Genomic DNA, 27,017 nt, shown 5'->3' with positions numbered 1-27,017 from the left:
CTCTCAATTTCTCCTCCACACCCACCCCACCCTCTCAATTTCTCCTCTTGGCCCCTAATCTGACACTCCAACGCCAATCCCCACCCCCTACCCCCACTAAAACCTCTTGGCTTTGCATCGCATATGCGGTGAAGGGCTGGGCATTTCAGGTGGTAGGTAGTCAGGCAAAGGGTCAAAAACCGAATTTGCTGGAAAAGCTCAGCAGGTCTGGCAGCATCTGTGAAGAAAAAAATCAGAGGTAACGTTTTGACCCAGAATGTGATGTTGGCTTTGATTAAGTGGTCATTTGTTTATCCCTAGTTGCCCTTGAGAAGATGGTATGAGCTGTCTCCTGGAACTGCTGCAGTCTATTTTATGTAGATGCACTCACAATGCATTAAGAAGGGAGTTCTAGGATTTTGACCCATAACTGAAGGAACTGTAAAATATTTCCAAGTCTGGATGATGAGTGATTTGGAGAGAAACTTCAGGCAATAGTGTTCCTGTGTATCTGCTGCCGTTGTCCTTCTAGGCACTGTCTAAGGACCCTTGGTAAATTTCTGCAATGAATCTTGAAGCTGATACACACCACTGCTTCTGAACATCAGTGGTAGATGCAGTGACTGTGGAAGTGGTGCCAATCAAACAGATTGATGCTTTCAAGCTGCTTGTAGAAACTGTGCTGTGAATGGGGGTCAGTTAGCACAATTGATTGGTTTCTGATGCAGAGTGACAGTGTGGATTCAATTCCCACACCTGCTGAGGTTACCATGAAAGATTTTCCTTCTCAACCTCTCCTCTCACCGGAGATATGGTGACTATCTGGTTAAACTGCCACCAGTCATCGCTCTCTAATGCAGAGCAGCCTATAGTCCAGCACCTTTACTTTTACTCTTCCAGGGAAGAAAAGAATATTCCATCACATTCCTGACTTATGCCTTGATAGATGGTGGACAGCCTTTGGGGAGTCAGGAGCTAAGATACCTCCTGCGAAATCCCTAGCCTCTGACCTGTTCCTGTACCCACAACATCGATATGGCTACTCCAGTTCGATTTCTGGATAATGGTAACTCTCAGGATGTTGATAGTGGAAAAGTCAGTAATGGTAGTGCTGTTGAATTTCAAGAGTAGTTAGATTCTCGCAGAGTGGAGATGATTGCTCCTTGCATTTGTGTGGCCTGACTGTTAATTGCCACTTATCAGCACAAGTCTGAACTTTGTCCAGGTCTTGTGCAATTGGACATGGATTGCAGAGAAATCACGAATGGTGATGCTCATTGTGCAATCACCAGTTAACATTTCTTCACCAGTCCCTGCCCACCCCCAACACACACAGACACTCTCACACTTGCATATACACGTGCATGTAAATACTTCTGACTTTGTGATGGATGAGGGCAGCTGAAGATGGTTGGGCCTGGAACATTACCCTGAGGAACTCCAGAGATGTTCTGGATCTTGGATGACTGACGTCCAAGACTCGCAGCCAGTTCCTTTATGCTGAGTATGACTTCAACGGTGGAGAATTTTTCCCTGATTCTCTCTGATGTTGTTTTGCAAGGCCTCTTGATGCCACACTTTGTCAAGTGCAGCCTTGATGTCAATTGCAGTAGCTCTCACTTCACCTGTAGTATTCAGCTGTTTTGTCCATATTTGAACCACAGCTTTAATATGGTCAGGGGCTGAGTGGCTCTAGTAGAACTCAAACTGGGCATCAGTGAGCAGATGCTCTTTGTCAGCACTGTTAATGACATCTTTCATCACTTTACTGATGATCGAGAGTAGACTGATGTGAGAGGTAATTGAATGGGTTGAATTTGATGTTTACATACTTGAGCAATTTTCTACATTGTCAGGTAAATGTCAATGTTTTCGCTGGACTGGGACAGCTTAGCTAGGAGAGGAGCAAATTCTGGAGCAAAAGACTTCAGTACTATTGTCAGAATATTTTACCTTTGCTGTTTCGAGTACTTTCGGCCATTTCTTGATATCATGCGGAGTGCATGATATTGGCTGAAGACTGGCATCTGTGATGTGAGGGAGGAGGCCAAAATGGATAATGTACTTAGCATTTCTGATGAAGATTGTTGCAGATGCTTATCTTTTACAGTGAAGTGCTGGGAATCCCCTAGCGTTGAGGATGGGAATATTTGTTGAAGGTGGAGTAGATTTAGTGAGCACCACCCAGCAACCCACAGATTTCAATGGCCAATATTTCAGGACTCAAATACTATATGTAGGAAAATATCAAGGTTCAAGAGTTACATTTGCCATCTGAACGTACATACATGAGTTTTGTCTTGGTTATTTTTGAATGTGTCATTGACTTTAATGTACAAGTACAGCTAGATCTGATATGGCTATGGTTAAATGCAGAGTAAGCTCTTTGCCTGCTTTTATGCACCTACACCATATGCTGCTTTTCAACTCTCGATGGTCATCCCTTGCTGCTATCTTGAATGAGACAATAAATAAATTAGAGTTGAACTGGTCCAAAGATCAATTGGAACTAGGCTGATAATTCCCAAACCAGTTTTCTTACAGGACCAGAGTCAGCGATGGAGGAGATTTTCATCCTGTTGGTTGAGGCTAGATCTTAAATAAAAGGTCACTGTGTAGTGTGTCTAAATTTTGACACTACTGACAATTTTCCTCCGTTCTGAGGAGGGGTTACCAGATCCAAAATGTTAACACTTTTTTCCTTCACAGATGCTGCCAGACCTGCTGAGCTTTTCCAGCAACTTTGTTTTTGTCCCTGATTTACAGCATCCGCAGTTCTTTCGGTTTTTGTATAAATTTTGACAATTTTAGAGGCTTTAACTGGTATAAGGATGATTCAGGAAATCTGTTATGAATGTTATCTGAAATTGCTCTTTGCAAATGGACTTCAATAGCATTTGTTGAATTATTTTTGTTTCCTAAGTTAACTAATAAGCATGTCTTTGGATAAGTATAATCTTTGGAACTTCAGAGTCCCTGGAATAACCAGGTTGGGGGGATGGTGGGGGCAGGCAAAGATAGTCAATCTACTGACTCACTCTTCATTTGCATCACTTCCAGTGAGACATCCTTGAATACTCAACATCCAAATATGGCAAGACATTAAGGACAATATGAAAATAATACCACTGTTCCTGACTACCTGAAAAGCCTGTCCTTGTCTTTGCAATCAAGTTGCAATGTGATGTAGTTTGCCTACTGTGAATTCTAGAGTCTGATTTCAGTGTGCTTTATTGGGGCTTCTGCATTGCTGATTATAATTCCACACCCTGGACCGCATTTGGAGGGATATTTCTGCCTGTGAATGGAACAGGCATTGATTATGTGTTGGGCATTGATTATTCTTTCATGGGATGTGGGCATTGGTAACAACATCAACATTTGTTGCCCATTCATAATTGCCATGAGAAGGTGGTGAGTCACTTTCTTGAACCACTGCATTCTATCTGTACACCCATGGTCCCTTTAGAAAGGGAATTCCAGGATTTTGATCAGGCAACTGTGAAGGAGCACTGAAGTAGTTCCAAGTCAGTATATTAATGAGGAATATAGACAGGTTAAGTAAATGGCTAAAGACTTCACAGATGCAATATAATGTAGAAAAATGAGGTTAAGCACTTTGCCTTGTTTGTAATTGAATATGTGGAAAACACCTCACTTCAATGGATTCAAACCAAGTATAGTTGGAAAACTTTTAAATCTGTTTTGAATGTCTGTTGCGACAACGACTGACTCTTTGCATACTTCCATGTCAGCTGTGTCTTGATTGGTAGCATTTCCATTTCTGGGTCACAAGGTTATGGATTAAAATCCACAGCAGACACTTCAGCACAAATATACAGATCAGCACTCTGCTATGCGACTTAGGTTTTGCACAATATTGAGAGGTTATTTTGACCTTGGTTCACAGTGCAGGTTCAGTAGAGTGATAATCAGGCTTAAAGGGTTGCATTAAATTTTGTTACGTTTTGGTTTAAGTACAGTTGAGTTTAAAAGGTTGAGGGATGATCTAATTGAGGTGTTTACAATGATGATTAATTATGGTAATAATGAGAAACTATTGGACCTAGTAAAATATCCAGAATGCTGCAATTTAAGACCAGGATTAATAGGTTTTTTTTGTGGAAGGAGAGGTGCTAAGGACATGAAGGATGAGTAAATGGGGTTGAGGTGTGGAACAGTTTCAAGGGCGCTGAATGGTTTGCAGCTATCCTGATATTATTTCTGATTGGTATAAGTCTGTTTTCTGTACAGAAACTTTTTGCTAACTTCTTCCCTTAATTTTCTCTTGAGGCAGCAACAAATTCATCCTGGCAATTGAATGATATGTTAAATGTTATCTTGCCATCTGAAAGCATTTGTTTCTCTTTTTTTCTCTTCAGGTGTGGTGAACACATCTCTGTTCTGGATTTTGCAGCAGTGGTGTTTTGAATCTTACTGCTGGCATTTAGCACCAACAAGCATCATGTTCCCAATAACTAAAGACTGAAAGTGATTATCATTGCTACTGGTTGTGGTTCGCAAAGCGTGCTGTGGGAATGGCCGGGCACTTCCGCAGCTATGTATGGGATCCCATTCTTATCGTAGCTCAGATTATCCTGATGCAGTGCATCTATTACAGTTTCCTCGGCATTTGGTTGGCTGTCGTGGACAGCCTGGTACAGAACAGTCGCTCGCTCGATCAAGTATTTAGCTATGAGGTAAACCAAATTAAAGCTTTTAAAGTGTGCTTTTTGTTTACAGTAGCGGTTCTTCAAAAATATCTCTTTTCTGTGAGTGATTTGAAATGGTGAATTTATCTAATTCATAGATTCATACAGCGTAGAAAAGACCCTTCAGCCCATCAAGGCTGCACTGACATAACTCCAATTAAAAGTGTGCTAATGCCAATTTCCTGCACTTGGTCTATATCCTTGAATGTTATGATATTTGAAATACTCATTCAAATATTTTTTAAAGGTTGTATGGTTTCCAGCCTCCACCACCTTCCCAGACAATGCATTCTGCTGAGTGAAAACAGTTTTTCCCTGATCTCCTCTGAATCTCTTGCCCCTTACCCTAAAACTCTGCCCTCCCATGATTGATCCCTTAACCAAGGGGAACAGCCGCTGTCTGTTCACCCTGTCCATGCCCCTTGTAATCTTATACATCTTAATCATGTCCCCGCTCAATCTTCTCTGCTCTAAAGAAAACAATACAACCTATCTAGTCTCTCCTTAAAGCACAATTTCTCCATCTCGGGCAACATCCTGGTAACCCTCCTCTGTCCCTCTCGTGCTATCACATCCTTCCTGTAGTGAGGTAACCAGAACTACACAAAGTACTCCAGCTGTGGCCTGACCAATGCTCTGTACAACTTCAACATTACCTCCTTGCTCTTATACTTTGTGCCACGACTGAAGAAAGCAAGTGTTCCATATGCCGCATTATCTATTCACGTGCTCTGCCGACTTTAGGGATCTATGAATAATTACCCCAAAATCCCTCTTCCTCTAAGCTACCCAGTGTCCTTCCATTCTTTAAATACTACTTCCAAAGTGCATCACCTTGCACTTATCAGGGTTAAATACCATCTGCCACTAGTCTGCCCATCTGACCAACCTATCTATATCTTACTGTAACCTACTGGTATCATTCACAAACTTGCTTAACAATCCCCCCCACATTTTTATCTATATCATTTATGTATATAACAAACAGTAAGGGTCCCAGTATTGATCCTTCTATACACTGCTGGACACCAGCCTCAGTCACTCAAACAGCCTTCTACCACTACCCTTTGTGTCCTATTACTAAGCCAGTTTCTGATCCACGTCACCAGGTTTCCCTTGATTCCATGTGCATTAACCTTCTCAATCAGATTCCCATGTTGGGAGCTTGTCAAAAGCCTTGCTAAAATTCATATAAACTACATCATCTAAACTTCCCTTATCCACACACTTGATCACCTTTTCAAAACATTCTAACAAATTTGTTAGGCATGACTTCCCTCTGACAAAGCCATGCTGACAATCCCTAATTAAGCTGTGCCTTTCTAAGTGGGTATTAATTCACTCCAGTAGTTTCCCTACCGGTGACATGAGACTCACCAGTCTGTAACTTCTTCCTTCATCTCAACCATACCTCCTGAAAAGTGGAACCACATTAGCTGTCCTCCAGTCCTCTGATACTTCCCCTGTGGCCAGACTGGAATTAAAATTTTGTGTCACTATGACAAGAAACTGTAAGTGATTTTGGAGGACTGATTGGAGCCAGGTTCTACTGACAGGTTTAAGTTTAGATTTTTTTGAGGTGGGTTAAGTAAGGTTGCGTGGGGAGGATATTGAGGGGGTATAGTGCTGATGTGGGGACTTTATTGAGGGAGATATAAGATGAAGTTGTGTCTAGTTGAATCTCATGACTATTACCAGAGTTTAGTGGCGGAGGAAGGTTAGGTAGTCGGGAGGTTGTTCACTCAGGGAATGGGCTGGCAACCTGGGCAATGAGATTCAACACTGAAGCAGGTTAAGTGATAGCCTTCAATTAGTATTGTATTCCTTTTTTCTCATATTCATGACTTTGGTAATTTGGACGCTGCCAGATGGCTTAACGTTAATGACAGTATTGAGAGTTAAAGGTTAAGGAATAAATTTGACACAAAATCAGGAATGGAGTCCCTTTAAGCAATTGGTGTTTCCTTTATGGAAGCAACTTTCTAACCAATGAGGCCCAGATGTTTAGGTTTTCATTTCTTCTCTGGTCATTAGTCTACAAGGTGCATTCTGAAAACTATGCTTGGGCTATGCACCAACAAAGATAAAAGGAGAAATTTTCTGGCTTGGAAGCTGAAAGGTCAATATGGTGTGCCTGCCGTGAACAGTGACCCACAATCCCACAGGTAGTGTGTGTATGATAGAATACTCAATCTTCTCTGTTTCTCCCAAATAATGAATGTACTCTCTGCAGTTTGATGCTTCACTTCTGATACTTGCATAATGAAAGATAGCATGGGAGGATTATGTCCTATACCCCACTCTACGACATCTATGACCCTGACTCTTGCATTCTTTGCACATCCTAAAAGTTTATCTGCATATTGGGTCAGCTAGCAAAGCTTGACAATCTTTCCAGCCTGAAAGTACCACCAACAAAACCATGATTGTGACAGGGCGATAACATTTTCACCCTTAATCACACTGAAAACATGCTGCTGAAAGTGGTGAGCAAATTCTGTTACTTCGGGTTCATAGAATCATACAGCATGAAAACAAATCCTGTCCAACTTGTCCATGTCAACCAAGTTTCCCAAACTAAACTAGTCCCATTTGCTTGCATTTGGCCCATATCCCTCTAAATCTTTCCTATTCATGTACTTATTCAAATGTCTTTTAAATGTTGTAATTGTACCTGCATCTACCACTTCATCTGACAGTTCATTCCACATACGAATCACCCTCTGTGTAGTAAAAGTTGCCCCTCGGGTCCCGCCTTAAATCTTTCTCCTTTCACCTTAAAAATATGCGCCCTAGTTTGAACACTCCCACCCCAGGGGAAAAAGACCTTTGTTATTCACCTTTATCTATGCCCTCGTGACTTTATAAACCTCTATAAGGTCACCTCTCAACCTCCTACGCTCCAGTGAAAATGTCCCAGCCTGTCTTCATAACTCAAATCCTCCAGTCCTGTCAGCATCATGGGAAATCTTTTCTGAGCCCTCCCCAATTTAATAACATTCTTCCTATAGAAGGGCAATGAGAACCGTACGCAGTACTACAAAAGTGGCTTCACCGATGTCTTGTACAACCGCAACATGACGTCCCAACTCCTATACTCAATAGTGACAAACAATCTGTCTCTTGATGTAGAATTTGACGTGTGCATAAGGAAATCTGTTGCCGCTTTTGGCTAACCCTCAATATTTGTGGAATAACAGCAACCTGGCATCTTAGGATGCACTGGCCAACCTTTAGCTGTAATGTCAGGCAACTCAAAAACTTGTATCTTTGCTGTTTGTAATGCATTCTGGATATTTCATGAAAGGGCAAAGATCACATGCAGGTCTCACAAAGGCAAATCTCCTAAGCACTAATGGAATGATGGAGGGATGTTTTCTCTCTTTGGCTGGGATTGGGCATGTTGGTTAGAAGGATGTGAGAAATATCCACTGATTTTTGTCCCGCGAGTGCTTCCTTCAGTAGTCTGATTATTTGCAAGATATGAATGCACTTTTTACAGTTTTTGAAGTAGCCTTTTTGTTTCTCATGATCTAGAGAAATTACTGACATGTTACTGCCAAAAAGACTTCTAATGAATTTTCATCAGTAATGCTAACATTAGAACTCAAGCTGTTGTGGCAACTGCACCATGGGGGCCAGATAAAGCAGAACATGGAAGGCAGAGGCTTAGTGCTGAACAACTGTTCATTTTGTGTTGTCTGGGAGGGTTGCAGTAAAATCCATAATGGCGAATTGCAATACCTAACGCATAACAAACTTTGAGAAGTTGTTCTACCTTAGACAATCACAGGTATTTTTTTCTTAAATAAAGACCATTTTTCCTCTAAACAGCAAACTCAACAATATGTTGTTATCCATATATTTATTACCTAACAGTAATAGCACTCTGACCTTGAGTTGTGCTAATCTACAGCAATTAAAACTTGTAGCTTTAAGGAGACAAGCTTGCTTAAACTTTTTCTCTTCACTTTCAATAGTGTAATGTATCACATATACAAAGTCCACAATTCCTGACCGTATTTGTTACTGTTCCAAAAATACTGTTAACTTAAATGATGTTCAATAGGTCAATTGGTGATTGCAAAGAGAAATGCTTTAATAACTTCACATGCCCCCATCATGCATAACTGAAATCCCAGTGGCAGCACTGTAACCTGAGAACAAAATCATTGAAGGATTCATAGCGATCTCTTCTTTGTATTGAATTGTCATATGTATCTACATTTGAGTGAAGTATCTGTAAACTTGAATATCTGTAAACGTTTGTGCATTCTCCTATTCCTGCATTTTGTAATTTTAAAAACTGGGCAAGAACAGCAAAAGAATAAAATTGCGCCTGCACCTGAACTACTTAACCAGATTCTAAGTTGTCTGTAAGCCTTTGTTCTGAATAATTTTCCAACCCAGATAAAATATGCAGCATATGGGATTGGATTATGTCATGGAAACTGGAGCCAGGAGGGATTAGCATGTGAGCCATACATATTGAGAAGAACCACAGTAGATGCATTGCAGTGGACTATGTGGCTAAGTTAGTTACTTACAAGTCCAGGTGTAACCATGTTCCTTTTCAAACAAATAAGTACCACATTTCTTTTTAAATTTCAATTGCCTTTTGCAACACAGTGGACATGTTCTGTGGTAAACCTTGTTACCAGCTTCAAACACAGCCTGCTTGTGTTGTCTTTGAAGGTGTCTCAATAGAGCTTTGGTCCTTGGATGTGTTATTTTTGTTTTTAATTTTCTATTTCTACTGGTTCTGTTTGTAATTTAGGTGCTGGGATTTTCCACAGCTCAGGGGAGGCTGTCGATGATGGCATTTGTCCTCAATTCACTCACATGGTGAGTAAATACACAACTGTTGAAAAAGAGAGAATAGCAATTAGCAGACTACTTAATGTAATTTAGAAGATATCAATTGCATAACATTATCTTATCTTCCCCTCAGACCAATTCTACATGCGCACACCTCAGATTTAATTCCAAATATTGACATCATAGTGCAGATTCATGGAATTGTTGCAGCACAGCATGCTGTCATTCAGCACATAGTTTTGCACTGGTTCTCTGAAGAAACAGTTTATCTTCTGCCATTCTTTTCTAATGTAAATCTTAGCAGGGGGAGGAAAAAAATCAAATAATCACTTGAATTATCAATTAAACCAGCTTTTAAGAGGGATATCTGTATTTGTTTGTCTTTCTGTAACATTTTCAACATAGTCTTCTAACTGGGTTTCCTTATGTGCCAATTTAGAGAAGTTTCTCAATCAGCAGAGAATGTAATATAATTTTGAAAAAAAAAATAGACGAACAAGTCAGGACTCTAACTATTAATCTCTAACTGACAATTCAGTGAAATCCAGTGGCCTTCAGGTGACAAGCAACAAAGTAATGCTTAATAATGTTATTTCATAACGTTAAAACTGTCCTACCTCAACATGTTCTAAAACATTGCTAAAAGAAGTTGAAGTTTTTCATCTTACACTCATCTGAGCTAGGATGCAAGATACAGACTTGATAAAGAAAGACCGTGTTATCCAGTTATCTCCTTATAAACCAATGATGCTGAAGCCCTGAAAGCACGCATAGCAGACCTGGTACATGTATACTGTGGAGCACCTAATTACTTGGCAGATTCATGTGCCACGTGAATAGCTGGCAGCCATGTATGATCCCAAGACCAATCCCCATATATATGTAAACCTGACAAAGTGACTAAAGTAGTCATACTCAACAAACGTGATTACATTCACGAAATACACAGTCCTCAAAGATGGTTCCAAACTGTGGCTAGTGGCAGGTTCTATGGATATGACTGAACATCCACACTTGAGAACAAGCTGCAGAGGCATTGTTGCTAACGTTGGTAACCGGCATGGCTCATTCTATCGACACCTGTACGGGCTATCCTAGACAGACACGAGTAATGTCTCCTTGCGTCCTATTGTATCTGACCATGACCATGTTTCCTGTTTCAACCTGCCCTAAATGAGTTTTCCACATACACAGTGAAGGATTCCTTCATGTTTACGACCATACAAGACTTGCTTATTGAGAGGAATAGTATGTCATGCTGTTTTACCATACTACTCAAAGGAGCTATTGACTTCTTCACTATGTCACTATATCATGACAACCTAGATGTACTACCTGTATCTGAATCTCTGTATATCAGACTCAAACTTGGCAACTTAGGCAGTTGAGTTCCATTTTAATTACACTATGTACACTCAAATAGATGGCATTGCCGTGGGATCACCTTTAGGCTCATCTCTTGCTAACATTGGTTACTATGAGAAGCAATTCTGCATGCTACAAGATCAGTTTCATTGACTGTCATGTGAATAAGACTGTAGCCATCTGCTCACCATGTGAGCTTGACACTGAAATAAGGCAAATTGAAACAATTATGTGTGATACCCTGATCAAATCACCACCTGTAGTATATCACACATACTCATGAAAGAGCCTACAGCCACCACTTTTGGCTTTAAACAGTGCCTAGTCTACCCCATTACCTTGGAAGGGAAAAGTGTCGCAAAAATTTGCAAACAGGTGAAGTTAGCTGTCTCACACTGCAACTGAACATTAAATCTACAAGTATTTTTCTTCACTAACCTATGATGCACCATCAGGTGATGCCACCAATCCAAAGCAAATTTTGCATCCCCCCTCAAATGAGTAATATGAGTTTCAGTGCCGGTGTGATGCCGGATATGTAGGCTGCACGTTCCTATGTTTGGTGGACTGTATGAAATAACATGCCCCGTCGGCTCTTCACAGCTGGCACCAAACCACTTGTGTTCAACCACCTGGTGATTGCTAGCCTCAAAAAAAAAATACATCCACCATTACATATGATTCTGTTTTTGTAAATTATTTGTTAAATAATTGGAACCGTGCTAAGAGTTAGACTGGAAACCAATTGAAGACCATCAGCTGGGCCTGCCATGCACATGTGCTAAAAGCTACATACATAAATACTCATGACATGTTTTATGTAGGCATAAGGAATTTACACAAACCTTTCTTTAGAAAAAGGGTGAGGGAGACAGTCAAATTCTGCTACATCCACATGACAACATCCTGACTAGTCAGAATCTACTTGCTTTGTCTGAGAATTAAGATTGATAACTGTTCTTGCTGTATCTCCAAAGAAATGATGAGTCAACCAATCAACATCCTCTTCTCATTTTGCGTAAAACAGTGTCTCTTTTACAAGACTGCTTCTTGTGGCCTATTCTGATTAGTACAAAATAAAATGTTTTAACTTTTAGTCTCCTTTTAGCAATACTTAAGTTCTGTACTACCAAACATTATTCACGATGTTCTATTCACCCATCACCCCTGTGCTCACAGAGCTGTACAGACTCTTGGTTTGATAACACCCCAATTTTAAAATTCTTGTCCTTCTTTTAAAATCTCCCCATGGCCTTGCTAATCCAATCTGTAACCACCTCCACCCTACACCCCTGTGGTATATTTGTAAACCAATTCTGGCCTCTTCTGCATCCAGTTAATTTCAACATTTCATTACTATAGGTTGGGCGATGACCTAGCGGTATTATTGCTAGACTATTAATCGAGAGACCCAGGTAATGTTCTGGGGACCTGAGTTTGAATCCTGCTGTGGCAGATGGTAGAATTTTAATTCCAGATTATTATTGAATTCAGAGTCTAATGATGACTATGAAACTGTCAGGAAACCCATCTGATTCACTAATGCCTTTTAAAGGAGAAATTCTGCCACCTACTTGGTCTGGCCTCTGGGCAGTCAGGGATGGACAATAAATGCTGGTGTAGCCAGCAACTCCTGCATCCCGTGAATGAATAAAAGAAATTTCATCGTTGGTGGCCATGCTATCAGCTGCCCAGACGTGAAACTCTGGAATCCCTTTCTTAGATGTATCTATTTCCCCACGTCTCCCTCAGCTGATCCTTAATACCTACCTCTTTGGACAAGCTTTTGGCCACCTGACCTAATATTGCTTGGTATTACTTGATGTCAAGTTTTGACTCATAAGTTTCCTGTGAAGCATTCATAAAGCAACATTGCTGAGCTACCATCAGCAACTTACCAAAATAGGGTCTACCCTGGTTCCTTATCCTGTATTTTTTTAATGAAGGTCACTGAGCAGTTGTGCCAACACTAACTTCTGCGAAATGAGATTCAGATGTTACAGCTCCAGGAGCCTAGGCAGTTGTTGATTTTAAAAAGTAGTCAGCTCAAATTCCCATGAAGTCTGTCATCTGTACTCCACCTGATGCTCAGTTGTTGTTTAGAAGTGTTGCTTCACTTTTTTTTAAAAGTATACAGATTCCTTGAGATTAGATTATACCTAATTGTGGCTCCTAATGATATCACTGCTTTTGCAGTTAGGATTTTAGACGGCATGTTAAACAAATTCCATACATTCTTTTGAAGAATGTAATTTGAAAATGAGAATATATTAATTCTGCTAATGTTTCTCAGGCAACTTGATGGAAGGCAGGTGTGATCAGGTTCATAAGATTATATGATTTAGGGGCAGATACAGACCATTTGGCCCATCATGTTCGCTTTGCTATTTAGTGAGATCGTGGCTGATTTGATAATTCTACTTTCCTGCCTCTTCCCTATAATCCTTCGTTCCCTTAATGATTAGAAATCTGTTTATCCCAGTCTTGACAACCCTTTGCAGTAAAGAATTCCACAGATTCACCACCCTGTGACAAAAAAAAAAATTCTCCTCTGTGCCCTCAATAACAAGGGAGCAAAGTGAAAGGCAAGAAGTTTAGAGGGGACTTGAGGAAAATTACTTTTCACCCAGAGGGTGGTCGGGGGTCTGGAAAGTATTTTCTTGCAGGATAGTTGAGGCGGGACATCTCACAACCTGTTAAAAAGTACTTAGATATTCAGGGTTATGGGCCTACTGTGGGAAAGTGGGACTAGTGTAGGTGGTAGCATATTTTTGGCGGTAAAGACTTGATGAACTGAAGGTTACTTCTGTACTGCATGATTCTCTGTCTTAAATTCTTCTAAACTCCAATAAGTTCAAGCCCAATCTACTGAGCCTCCTCTTATAAGAAAATCATTCTGTACCCAAGATCAACCTCATGAACTTTCTCTGCGCTGTTTCCAATGCCAGTATAGCTTTCCGCAGATAAAGGGACCAAAACTGTTCATAGTATTCCATCTTTGGTCTGACTGGTGCCTTGGTATAGTTTAAACAAGATGCCCTGTTTTGATGTTCCATTTTCTTTTAAAATTGAGGCCAACATTTCATTCATCTTCCCTGTTACATGACGGCCTTGTGCTAGACTTTTGTGATTCGTGCACTAGGACCCCCAAAGCTACAGCTTTCTGCCATCTTTCGCCAGTGAAAGAATATTTATTCTTCTATTCTTTCTCTGTGTATAATCTCAGATTTCCCCACATTATATTCCATCCGTCAAGCTTTTTCCCACTCACTTAATCCGTCAATATACTTTTGTAAACGTTTTGTGTAATCCTCACTACTTGCCTATCCATCTTTTTTTTGTCATCTGCAAACTTTGCTATAGTCAATTCATGTCTGTCAAACAAGTTGTTAATATATTTTGTAAATAACTGTGGCCCAGCATTGATCTCTGTGACTGTCCATTATTTGTATGTTGTCATCCTGAAAATGCCATATTTTCCCCAACTCCATCTTCTATTAGTTTGACAATCCTTAATCCATGTTAATATACTACCCCCAAAACCATGAGCTCCTATCTCATTAAGGCTGAACATAATTTAAATCATTGCTGTTTGTGGGATCATACTGTGCTTAAATTGGACCACAATTGTCATGTTACAACAATGTGTACTTAAAATATATTTCATTGGCTATGAAATGCTGTGGCTATCCAGATGTCTTGATAGGGCTATATCAATACCACTCCTTTGTATCTTCTAGTCTCACTTGTACATGCACTATGTAACAAGACAATGACACCAAGTGTAACATTGCATGATATTTACAGACACTGCATGTGCCTTCTAATGATGACGAGAAGTGCAAGCTGCTAAAATTAAAAGCAGAATAATTACTTTTGCCAAAATAGCTTATTTCTGCTACTTTGCTCCTGTGCACGTATCTTTAATTACTTGATGTGAAATACTCAGGAGGGCAGCTTCATCCAAAAGGAATGCCACTTTTCATTTGAGCTGGGATACAAGTGGCAATGATTAGGCCAACATTGGTGGTTCATCACTAATTGTCCTTGAGTGGTAGTGGTGAGCAACTTATAACTGACTGGCTCGCTAGGCCATTTCAGATGGAAGTGAAGAGTCAACTATGTTACTATGGGTCTGGAATTGCACGTAGGCCAGACTATGTATGGACAGCAGATTTCCTTCCCGAAATGGCATTAGTTTTTACGGTCATGCAATTGATTGTTATATATGAGATTAGCATTTTATTTCAGGTTTATTAATTAAATTTAAACACTCAGCTTTTGTACTGGTATTATTCAGGTCTCCAGTGACATTACCTCTATGCTGCTGTTCTCCAGCCAGTTGCAGACAGCTTCATGAATTCGGTGTTGTATCACTCTGAAATTCTTGAGAGCTAAGAAAGGGGGAATGATGGGCTGGTTTAAAACAAATGACCCATCACCTCCATCTGGTTTTGAAATCAGCCCAGGCAGACGTACAGAGATAGCTTTCCTGTCATTTCAGATTATAGAATGCTATCTGAAATGAATTTGACAGTGACTTTGCAGTTGCCAGAGTTGAACAGAACTCTAGATTGACAGTCTATCCAAATCTGCATAAGGGTACTGAGAAATAACATGCTGATGGACTTCTATTTTACATCCAACCAAGTGGACACACCCTTGTCCAAAAAGACAGCACCTCTCACAGTGCAGCTTTCCCTTCATATTGCTCTGGAGTTCAGTGTAAATTAAATTTTCAAGACTGAATAGAGTGGAAAATTCTGAAGTATGTTAGAGTCTGTTCTGCTAAAAGGTACATCTTAGATCTGTTCCTGTTTTCTTCTCCAGCGCACTTGGATTATGGTATTTCATCCGAAGAGGAAAGCAGTGTTTGGATTTTACTGTGACCATCCATATCTTCCACTTTATGGGCTGCTGGATCTACAACTTACACTTTCCCACAGCACTGAGCTGGTGGCTGGTGAACATTGTGTGCATTGCACTGATGGCTGTGATAGGAGAGTACTTGTGCATGCGGACAGAACTGAGAGCCATCCCTGTGAACACTGGACCCAAATCTGACCTGTGACACATTGTGCAGCATTTCAAGCACTTGGCACCTCAGATTTGTCCAATCGTGAATGAAACTGCCCAATGACCAGTGTTAAATATTTTATTTCGATGTTAACAAGACTTTTCTACACACAATGCAATAACATTAAATCCTTATTTTGGCCACTATAATATAACTTATGTAAAGTGAAAACTGTTTGTAAACTGCATCTTTATTTAAGGATAAGCCTTTCTAAGCATGTATCTATTCAAGATTTGGAAGTATCTTTGGTTGGCTGAGAATTGGGAGTTGATGACAGACTCCAAGACACCTGCAGCTGGATATGGATTGAATAAGCTTTACAGACTTGCTAAGAGTGCAACATGTTGGAATTAGTGCAGAATTCTGCTTTTATGCCTCATCAGTGGTAAGACCGTGTCATCTGATCTGCCCAGCGTCTTCACCCCTGCAGTCAAGCTGGAATGTTTCCCAAAGTTTACAGCAATCTTCACTTCCTTATCTAAATAACCTTCAAAAGTGTTCAACACTTGGAAATTCGAGGAATATTGTCATTCTCAAATGTGAGACCTAGAGCCTGTTGTAACACTGGGTGTATTTGCACAGTTTCCAGTGATTTTAAACAAAGGTTAAGCACCCTTGTTTTGATATTGAAATATATCTGGTGTAAAATAGTTTAGTAATGAATGATAAAAGCACTTTGAAACTAAAGGCTGGACCTAGACTTGAGGGATGACTTGTGGATACAGTCCATGACCCTTGTGCCATTTTTTATTGGCAGGGAACACCGCTTAATCTCTATTTTGTTTAAAACTCACTGAGTTTTAAAATAAATTTATTGCAGTGTTGAAAGTTGAATATTAGTTCTTGATTCAGATTTTTCTCAATCTACACTGTCACTATGGTATTCCCTACAGTGTGGAAACAGGCTATTCAGCCCAGAAGTCTACACTCTCTGGACAGCATGCCACACCCCCCCCACCCCCCATCCCATTCCTGCAACCCTACATTTCCCAGGGCTCATCCACCTAACATCCCTGGACACTATGGGCAATTTAGCATGGCCAATCCACCTAACATGCACATCTTTGGGCTTTTCGCCATCTCAGTTTTCACCTCCTCTCAAAGCAGTGATTCTTTCTGGGGTTCGGTTTAAATATCAGCAATCCACCTCCAATATCTCAGCCTGATTCATAATGCAAGTCTGGACAGCATTAATGACATGCTCCGACAACTATCAGGCACCCTCTAAGTAAAATGTTGGTAAATAGAATAGAATCACAGATGATTAAAGAAAAGTTCTGTTTGGCTAACATGCTGGAGTTTTTTGAGGCAGCAGAGAGCGTTGGTGAGCAGTGCGGTTGATGTGGTGTACATGGACTTCTAAAGACATTTTGTAGAATGCTGCACAACAGAATTGTGAGCAAATGACGACATGTAGAATAAAAGGGCTAGTAGTAACATGGATATAAAATTTACTGAGGTTCAGAAAACAGTGGTGGTTAACAGATTTTTTTTTTTTGGGCTGGAGGAAGGTTTGTAGTGGAGGTCTACACAGCTCAGTTGAGACCCCTACTCTTCTTGATAACTATAAGGCGTCACCCATTTAAAACCGATTAGGAGGAGGTTTTTTTTGAGGGTAGTGAATCTGTGGAATTCTTTACCACTGAGAGCAGTTGAGGCTGAGTCTTTAAATATGTCCAATGCTGAGATTGTCTCAATAAGTAAGAGAATTGAGGATTACGGGAATAAACAGGAAAGTGGTCAGGATTATGAGATTTGTGTGAATGGCAGAACAGACTTGATGAGTCAAATGGCCTACTCCTCCTTCATCTTATGGTCTTATGACTTCTTAGAATTCCTACAGTGTGGAAGCAGGCTGTTCAGCCCATCAAGTCCACACTGATGTTCCAGAGGGCATCCTCCATCCCATCCTATCCCTGTAACCCTGCATTTCCAATAGCTAATCCACCTGGACACTGTGGGCAATTTAGCATAGCCAATTCACCTAATCTGCAAATCTTTGGACTGTGGGAGGAAACTGGAGCACCCAGAGGAAACCCACGTGGACAACGTGCAAACTCCACCCTGGCAGTTGAGAGACTGCTACCGAACCTAGGTCCCTGGCACTGAGAGGCACCAGTGCTAACCACTGAGTCACTGTGCCACCCCAATCTTGCAAAGCACAATTTTTAAGATTCTACAAAACTTGAGCATTGTGAACAATGAAGAGGGTATGTAGAACTTCAAATGAATATAGGAAGGTGGAATGGGCAGACACGTAGCAGATGAAATCTAAAGCGGAGAAATGTGAACTGATTTAAAGATTTGGCAAAGATCTGTAGCTCGAGTTGAGGGTGAAGTTGTTGACTTGCTCGCCGAGCTGGCTCATTTCTGTTCAGATGTTTTGTCACCATGCTAGGTAACATCATCAGTGCAGCCTCCGATGAAGTGATGTTATTCTAGTATAAATTCCAAGCGGAGTAGAATAACATCACTTCGTCAGAGGCTCCACTGATGATGTCACCTATCATGGTAACGAAACATCTGAACAAAAACGAGCCAGCTCAGTGAGCAAGTCAACAAACTGTGAACTGATTTATTTTCGTAGGAAGAGCACACAATATAAACCGAAGGGTACAGGAGCAGATTGACCTGAGTGTGCATGTAGATGATTCATTGACAATTTCAAAACAATTTGAGAATTATTTATAAACATACAGTATCCTAATAGGAATACATAATATGATAGCCAGGGGGCTGTGCTATATCTACAGAGGACACTATTTCAGCCCCTCCGTTGGAGAATTGTGTTCTGTTCTGGCCACTGGATTTTGGCTAATATGTGAGGGCATTTGAAACAGTGCAGAAAAGATTCATGAGAATGGTGCTGAGGATGATGAACTTTAGTCCATAGTTAGATTGATTGGGGAGTTGGGATTTTCACCTCCCCTCCACTGTCAGTGTTCCACTGGGGCTGGTCCCTGTCTGACTTTCTGGACCATTCCTCCATTACTCCCAACACTTCCTCACCACTACCCCCTCCATGGCACCTCCCCATGTGATCGCAGAATGTGTAAGGCTTGTCTGTTCACCTCATTCCTCACTGACCAAGGCCCTAAACACCATACAGGTGAAGTAATATTTTAATTGTACTACTTTCAATTTCACCTGCTGTATTTTCTGCTCAAAATGGAATCTTTGTTACATTGAAAAGACTAAATACAGAATGGATGACTGTTCTGTGGAACATCTCTTGCCATATCTATAGGAATGACACTGACCTCTCAATTGCTCACCATTTCAATAAACCACCATGCTGTCCTGCTAATGTTTCAATCTTGGGCTAGCTGCAATTTTCCAACACAAGCACAAGGAACACCACCTCATTTTTCACTTAGGCACTTTGTAACCTCAACATTGAAATCTACAACTTCAGAAACTGCATTATGTCTGTTCCCCAATCTTCTTACATTCTCTCCCCCTCCACACAGCCTTGCCTTGGTGTGTTGTTTACTTTGTCTCAGAAGAGTGGATCAATTCTCTCCCTTCCACACCTTAATTTACATGCCATTTTACAAATCTCTTTCACCCCTATTAATAATCTCTTTGTCTTTTGCACTGTCCTCTACACCATCTGCCCCTTTGTTCCTCCTCCACCTCTGTCTAAAAGTTTTAAAATCCCCATTTTCCAACACGTTTCAGTTCTGAAGAAATCACACTGGACTCTCAACATTCTCCCTCTGATTCTCTCTCCACAGATGCTGCCAGACCTGAGTTTCTCCAGCATTCAGTGTTTGTTTCAGATTTCCAGCATCTGAAGTTGTTTTCTGTATTTTTATACTGATTTAAGATAATTGGCAAAAGAAACAATGGAGACGCAAAAAAAATTGTTCTCCCACAGTGAGTAGTCTGGATCGGAATGCAATGCTGAAGTGTGATAAAGGCAGATTCAATTAAAAACCAAAAGAACTCTGGATGCTGTAAATCAGGAACAAAAACAGAAGTTGCTGAAAAAGCTCAGCAGATATGACAGCATCTGTGAAGAAAAAAAATCAGTTAATGTTAAGGGTCACTGGACCCGAAACATTAACTCTGATTTTTTTTCTTCATGGATGCTGCCAGACCTGCTGAGCTTTTCTAAAAACTTCTGTTTTTGTTGCAGATTCAATTAAATGTTTACAATGGATTTGGATTATTATCTGAAAGGCTGTTGATGCCACAATTGCAGGGGGGGAGCACCCATCATAGGACTTGCTTATTCAGTGAGCTGACGCACATGATGGGTTGTATGGTGTCGCCCTGAGCTGTAACCATGGAGATTCTGATCTTGAGATGTTGAGGAATTACTTTTGTTATAAAAGTTCCAGCTTATTACTGGTTATAATTTTTCATTTTTGCACCTTTAGCTCTTCTAGAAAGTCAGTATCCACGGGAATTTTGTGACTTTTTAATTTTAATTTAAGACTTCTTGAAACTGGATGTAGATGATTTAGGTTTATGGAACTTGCACCTGGTTGTGATGAAGGAGTGAATGAGACAAACTAGAAAACAAATTGAAATATACTTTTGGAGGTAATTTCAGGGACTTGTTTAACACAATTTACCTACCTATTCTCCATATCCTTTTGATAGCTTCACCTGACTAAAAAGGTGCTGCTCTTTGAAATTTTAATTCACTGAATATGTACCACTTTTGGTGTTCATATTCCAGATTTACACTTCCCTAAATGTGACAAGGTGTTCCTGATTTCTGGACTTAACCTTAAGTTCAGCACCTTCAGATTGTGAATTCATTCCCATTTCTTCCCTTTCTTTTAGCATTACTTGTTGCATTCTCTGTCACCACATCCTCTCTCCTTTACCCCCACTCCAGCAGGGCCATCTGTTCTTCCCAGCCTGGCAGTTGGACCTGCCATTGTTCTGCCATTCTCACATACCAATCACTTAATCTGCACTATCAGTACCCTTTCTCCCCCAGCACTCCACATCCCCCATCACCATTATTGCATAAAGCTGCCCCCTCCACACTCCATTATCAGCTCTGATGAAGAGTCATCTAGATTTGATGTTAGCTTGCTCTCTCCCCAAGGATGCTGCCTGACCCACTGTGATCTCCAGCATTATTTATTTTCAGTTCCTGATTCACTCCTACACGACCTGGGTCTGATTTTAAATTGGCCCCACTGTTGAGGAATTCCTGACCAGTGGATATAGAGAAACTGTATTAAATATCCACTGCTTGATAATTTTCACCACTTTCATTAGATCACTCAGCCATCTGTACTCTTAAGAATACAGACCAAATTTATGTAATCTGCCCTCATTGAGTTCAAGTAACATTCCAACATCATTTTTTAATGCTTTTTGTAATTGGCTTTCAATGATTTACAGACATGGGCCTCCTCTGCAGCTTCTAGTTTCTCACCATTCAGAAAATATGCTACTTGGTCTCTCTGAGACTGTAAGCAGATGATCTTCATTAGTCGACATTGAGCAGTGTGAAAGATGAAGTTCACTCAGTCTGTTTAAATCCCTTTGTAACTTGCTGCTCCTATTCCAAACAACAAAGTAACGCACTGTTTTCCTAACAGAGTGCCATCTGCAGATTTGAACATACAACTCTCTGTTCCTTCATCTAATATAGTCTATCTTTACTGTTTGGAGGTGAAAAGCTGACGTCCCTGCAAACAGCATATGTTGCATCCAACCATTCAAAGAACATTTCTTTATCCCTAGTCATCTCCCTCCTCTCAACCAATTACTAGCTCCTCAGAAGTTTAGCTCTGATTCATTGTGCTCACATTAATGTCTTGTTTGGAGCCTCATCAAATATCTGCTGGTATACTATATAAATGAGATCACTAATCCCTGATCTACTAATAGTCATGACTTTCTGAAAACCATATTAGTTTGATATCTTCCGCATGCCACAAATCTAGGCAGACATTCTGTTGGGGTCAATCTGTTTCCTGTGTGGGATTTCAATAGTTTCTCCAACAATTGATAAACTGGCAGCTATTCAGTTACTTGTTTTCTCCCTCTCACACCCTTGGTGTAAAAGCATTTGCAGCTTTGCAATCCCATTAGCACGATTCCTGAATCTGCAGGAAAATTGTGATTAACACCTGTAATTTTTGCTTAATACCCTCAGCTGGAAACTATTAGATCCTGGAGATGTGTTAAAGTTCTCTTATCATCTCCATTACTTTTAAACAATAAATCAATGGGAGTAATTTAGTAGATCTATTTTTAGACTGGTATTTTGTCATCTTCCCTGCTGTGAAAACAGATACAATGTATTTCTTTTGATAAGTTTGCCATTTCTTTATTACTGTTGCCTGCAGCCTCGCTTTATAGCTCCATATTAACATTCTCTCTCTTTGTAAAAATGTTTTCTGTTTGCTTAGACAATTTGCAAAAAAAAATCACATTTCTTTTTATTGCCTCTCTATCTGTTTTTTGCTCTCCCGAGCTCTCCCTTCTGTTCAATTTCCATTTATCTTTGCAACTGTGCAACCCTGCACTTTTAACTTAACTTGATATTCCATTTGTTTGCTATAATTGTGCAGCTGAACAATGTACCCTTTGTGTTAGGAACACATACCAGTCTTGTAATGTACCGAATACCCATCTCAATAAATCTGACCATTAGGTTTCCTGTTTATTTGTCATTTTGAAATTTAGCTTTGTTAAATTTGTTTCCTAAAAGAGACATTCTTTTTGTAAACGGGACCCTGCTGACATTTTTTTGTTCCTTCTTTCATACGATAAGGCCACCAATTTTTGCCAATCCCTAATTTTCATTGAACTGAATGTCTTCCTAGGCCATTTGAGAGAGAAGTTGAGAGTAAGCAAGAAAAACAAAAATTGCTGGAGAAGCTCAGGAAGTCTGGCAGCGTCTGTCGAGAGAAATCAGAGTTAATGTTTCTGGTCCAGTGACTGTTCATCAGAACTGGATTTAACTCCGATTTCTGTCCACAGATACTGCCAGACCTGCTAAGCTTTAACAGCAATTTCTGTTTTGTTTCCGAGTTCCAGCATCCACAGTTCTTTCAGTTTTTATTAAGAGTGAGCAACATTGCTGATCTGGAGCTACGTGTAGGCAGGGTCAGGTGAGGAAAGCTGATTTTCTTAGTGAAATTACTGAGCCAGATGGATTTTTTTTTACAACAATCGAAAATGTTTTGGTCACCATTACTTAAGACTAGCTTTCAATTCCAGATTTTATGAATTGAATTTAAATTCCACCAGCTGTTGTCTACCTTACAGCATGTGGACTGCAGTGGTTCAAGAAGGCAGCTCACCACCACCTTCTCAAGGACAACCAGGGAAGGGCAATAAATGCTGGTCAGCCAGCAATGCGCACATCCACGACTGATTAAAACCAATTTGAGCTCATGTTCTCAGAATCTCTGGACTACTAATCTGACGAGACTGCTGCAATGCTACTAACTGTCCCTTAAGTATGTTTTATGTAGCATTTTATTTAGCGTTTCTCCTACAATGGATATTATCTAGTTAGAAGAACTGGAGGAATTACACATATAGAGAAAGTACATATGTTTAAAGACCTTTTAGATGCATGTTTAATAGAAAGAAAAATGTTGGTTTACATCCAGATGGTGTGGTACATATGATTGTAAGAATAGAAGGATTGATCTGACAAGAGTAATTAAAGGCACCAAATAAATCCATTCAATAGTCCATTTGGTTATATATGTTTCCAGAGCCTGTCTAATCTTGGGATTATCCAATGGTTACTTCGCTTTCCTTCTACCTTCTGAAGTACCAGTATACATCCATGTTGATGTGCTAATCTTATTGGATTTTCTGTTCATGGGTAAATGCTAGTATCTGAGAGACCAGTGCACTGTAATAATCAAGTTTAGAAGAATCAAAGTCATGGATGTGGGTTTCAGCACCTCTGGATGAGATGAGTCAGGGGTGAAGTCAAGTGATATTGAGACATTGTGGAGAAGTGGTATTATCATTGGATTATTAGTCCAGAGACCCAAGTAATGTCTGGGGACATGTGATCTGATTTCACTTTCTGTCATGGAAGATGGTGGAAGTTGAATTCAATAAGAAATCTGGAATTAAGAGTCTAATGATGGTCATGAAATTGTTGTCAATTGGTCGGGGAAAGAAAACCCAATCTGGTTCACTAATGTCCTTTAGGGAAGGAAACTGCCATCATTACCTGGTCTGGACTACATGTGACTCCAGACCCATTGCAATGTGGCAGTCTCTTAGCTGCCTTCTGGTAAATTAGGAAAGGGCAATAAATGCTGTCTGGCCAGTGACACCCACATTCTATAAATGAATAAAAGAAATGTGAAGGTGGGATTGGTTGGTCTTGGGGATAGTACAGGTATAAAGCTGAGCAAATCTTGATGACACCACTTTGCAGACAGTGGCCAAGGACAGAGATGGAGTTTCTGACGAGGGAATGGATAGTGTGGTGGACACTGCAGACAATGTTTTGGGTTTTCCCAATATTTAATTGCAAGAAATTTTTGACCAGATACTGGACAAGCAGTTTGAGAGAGGTGGCTCTGACGTAGAGCTGGATGTTTGAGCATATTGTATCAGACGCAGTATTTTCAGATAGCATTGCCAAGGTAAGCATGTAGATGAGAAATAGAAGGACACTCGGACCAAATTCTTGAGGGATGTCAGAAGTTATAGAGTCGCACAGCACAGAAACAGACCCATCAGTCCAACCAGTGCACACTGACCATGTTCCCAAACTAAACTAGTCCCACTTGCCTGTGCTTGATCCATATACCTCCAAAAAATTCATGAATTTGAAAGGATCTAAATATCTCTTGAACATTGTAACTGTGCCTGCATCTACCATTTTCTCTGGCAGCTCATTCCACACACGAACCACTCTTTGAGTAAAAAAAAGTTGCCACTCATGTCCTTTTTTTAAATCTTTCTCCAAACATGTTAAAAATATGCTCCTTAGGCATGTTATGGGATCCAGAAGTGAAGCCACTGCAAGCAAATCTCTGGCTACAACTGGATCAATAGGAATGGCACAAGTTGCACTGCTGTCTGGTCAGAGGACGGTGAAGAGATTTTGCAGAAGGATGATGCGAGGCTGCTGATGGGTCAAGAACGACCTGAGGGATAGATTGCCTTTGACTCAATCATACAAGGTGTCGTTTGTAACTTTGAAAAAGCTGTTTTGCTCCTGTGACAGGGACATAAACGTAATTGAAGAGATTCAAACATGAAGTGCCTGGAATAAAATAGACTTTGGTTTCAGAAATGATAGTACAGCACACTCAACTTTAGTAATCAGGATGTAGAAGTTCCAATTTTCAAAGATTAAAATAGCGAGTACAGCAAGGAACATTTTTGTGAAAGGATTGAGGTCAGCTATACAACTGGCAGACAACTAGCACATGATATTTTAAGACCTTAAGTGCAAAGCCATGGGTGAAAAGATGATCAGACAGAAATTAGAAAGGTCATGAGGGGTCTGTGTTTGGGTCCCTGAATGTGGTCGGGCTGTAGCAAGCTTTATACTGTTAAATACAAGGTACATTGTTTGGTCATCCAGCAACCCCGTACAGGTAACCTTGCTGCCACCTGGCCAGTATTTATTATCCATACCTAGTTGCCCTCGAGAAGGTGGTGATGAGCTGCCTTCTTGAACAGCTGCAGTCCACATGTTGTGGGTAGACAACAGCTGGTGGAATTTAAATTCAATTCATAAAATCTGGAATTGAATGCTAGTCTTAAGTAATGGCAGCCAAAACATTATCAATTGTTGTAAAAAAATAAAAAAAATTTAAAAATTTTAAAAATCCATCTGGTTCAATAATTTCACTAAGGAAATCAGCTTTCTTTACCTGGTCCTGGCTACACATAGCTTTAGACTGACTGCAATTTTGCTCACTCTGATGAGACTTACTGAAATCCAATCTTGCATTTAGCAGGGTTCTGTTTGCCTTGCCACAGGTGGTGGAAAATGAGGAACTATAGGAACAGGATCTGGCAAATCACAAAACAGTAGATACAAGCCAGAGAAATTGCAGTCAAATGGAACAGTGCCTTTTACACATTGCAGTTTCAGTATCTGAAGCAGTTTTGGTCAGAAAGACTTGAGGGAGATATTCAAGTGCTGAAGGCAGTACAGAGGGGTGCCACGAGATTGATCATCAATGTCACGCTGACGAATGAGGCTAGACTGGAGAGATTGGATTTTTTTTAAACAGGAAATTAAGTAACTGAATGAGACATGGGAGTTGAAGTGTGGCAAAAGGTCAATATGGAAAATGTCTTTAAATTGTGAGAGTAGGACAAGAGAAACTAGCAAATGGTAAATTTGCGGATTGATACCAGCAGGTACTTATTCACAGGAAGAGGTGCCAGAATTGGGCATAGACTGTCAGGTAAAGCAGTAAAAGCAAAAATGTTAAAATAATTCAGGACACAATTGGCACTGCAGTGTGGTCACTTGCCGGATAATTGTCAGACAGGATTCCATGTGCTCTTTAATGTCTACAGTTTACTGTTTCTTCTGGAAGACCGCACCTGCAATAGGATAGGCATCCCTCAGCACCACAGTGGCGTGTCAGCGCAGAATTTGTGGTCACATTCCTAGCAGAGGACTTGAAGTGAAAGTGCTGCCACTGAGCCCTCAGGGTCTCTCAGCACCTGACCTCATTGCAGCCTTGTTCTAAACATGGGCAAATTCCTGAATTCCACGTGAACTGAGGCCTGGTGTGATGGTTTATGGGGTCAAGAGGCCCTAGCAAAACTGGAATCACTGGGAGTTACTGAAGGAAGTCAAACCTAGCACAAAGGAAAATGGTGACAACAAGGTGCAGGGCTGGATGAACACAGCAGGCCAAGCAGCATCATAGGAGCAGAAAGGCTGATGTTTCGGGCCTAGACCCTTCATCAGAAGGAAAATGATTCTCTGTTGGAGGGCAATCATCTCAGTCCCAAGATATTACTGCAGAACTTTCTCAGATTAGTGCTTTTTCTGTGTATACCTTGCCTACAAGAGGATTCACCTTTAAAGACTCGATGTGCTGTGTGTATATAAAGTTGTATCTGTACCTGATAGT

At 40.4% G+C, this 27,017-nt stretch overlaps 1 protein-coding gene across 1 annotated transcript in view; it reads left to right on the top strand.

Annotated features, from left to right (window-relative positions):
• Positions 1-27,017, top strand: part of LOC109937610 (cathepsin Z-like) — a 59,351-nt gene that overhangs the window by 731 nt on the left and 31,603 nt on the right. Inside the window, 2 exon segments of the mRNA XM_048608449.1 lie at positions 4,362-4,679; positions 9,469-9,536. Of these exon segments, the coding sequence (XP_048464406.1) occupies positions 4,518-4,679; positions 9,469-9,536 (230 nt within the window). The 5' untranslated portion in view covers positions 4,362-4,517.

Source organism: Rhincodon typus, chromosome 19 (assembly GCF_021869965.1).
Source record: "Rhincodon typus isolate 14 chromosome 19, sRhiTyp1.1, whole genome shotgun sequence".
In the NCBI taxonomy this organism is placed as follows: domain Eukaryota; kingdom Metazoa; phylum Chordata; class Chondrichthyes; order Orectolobiformes; family Rhincodontidae; genus Rhincodon; species Rhincodon typus.
Note: the sequence above shows the minus strand (reverse complement) of the source record. Positions and strands in the feature narration are given on the sequence as shown.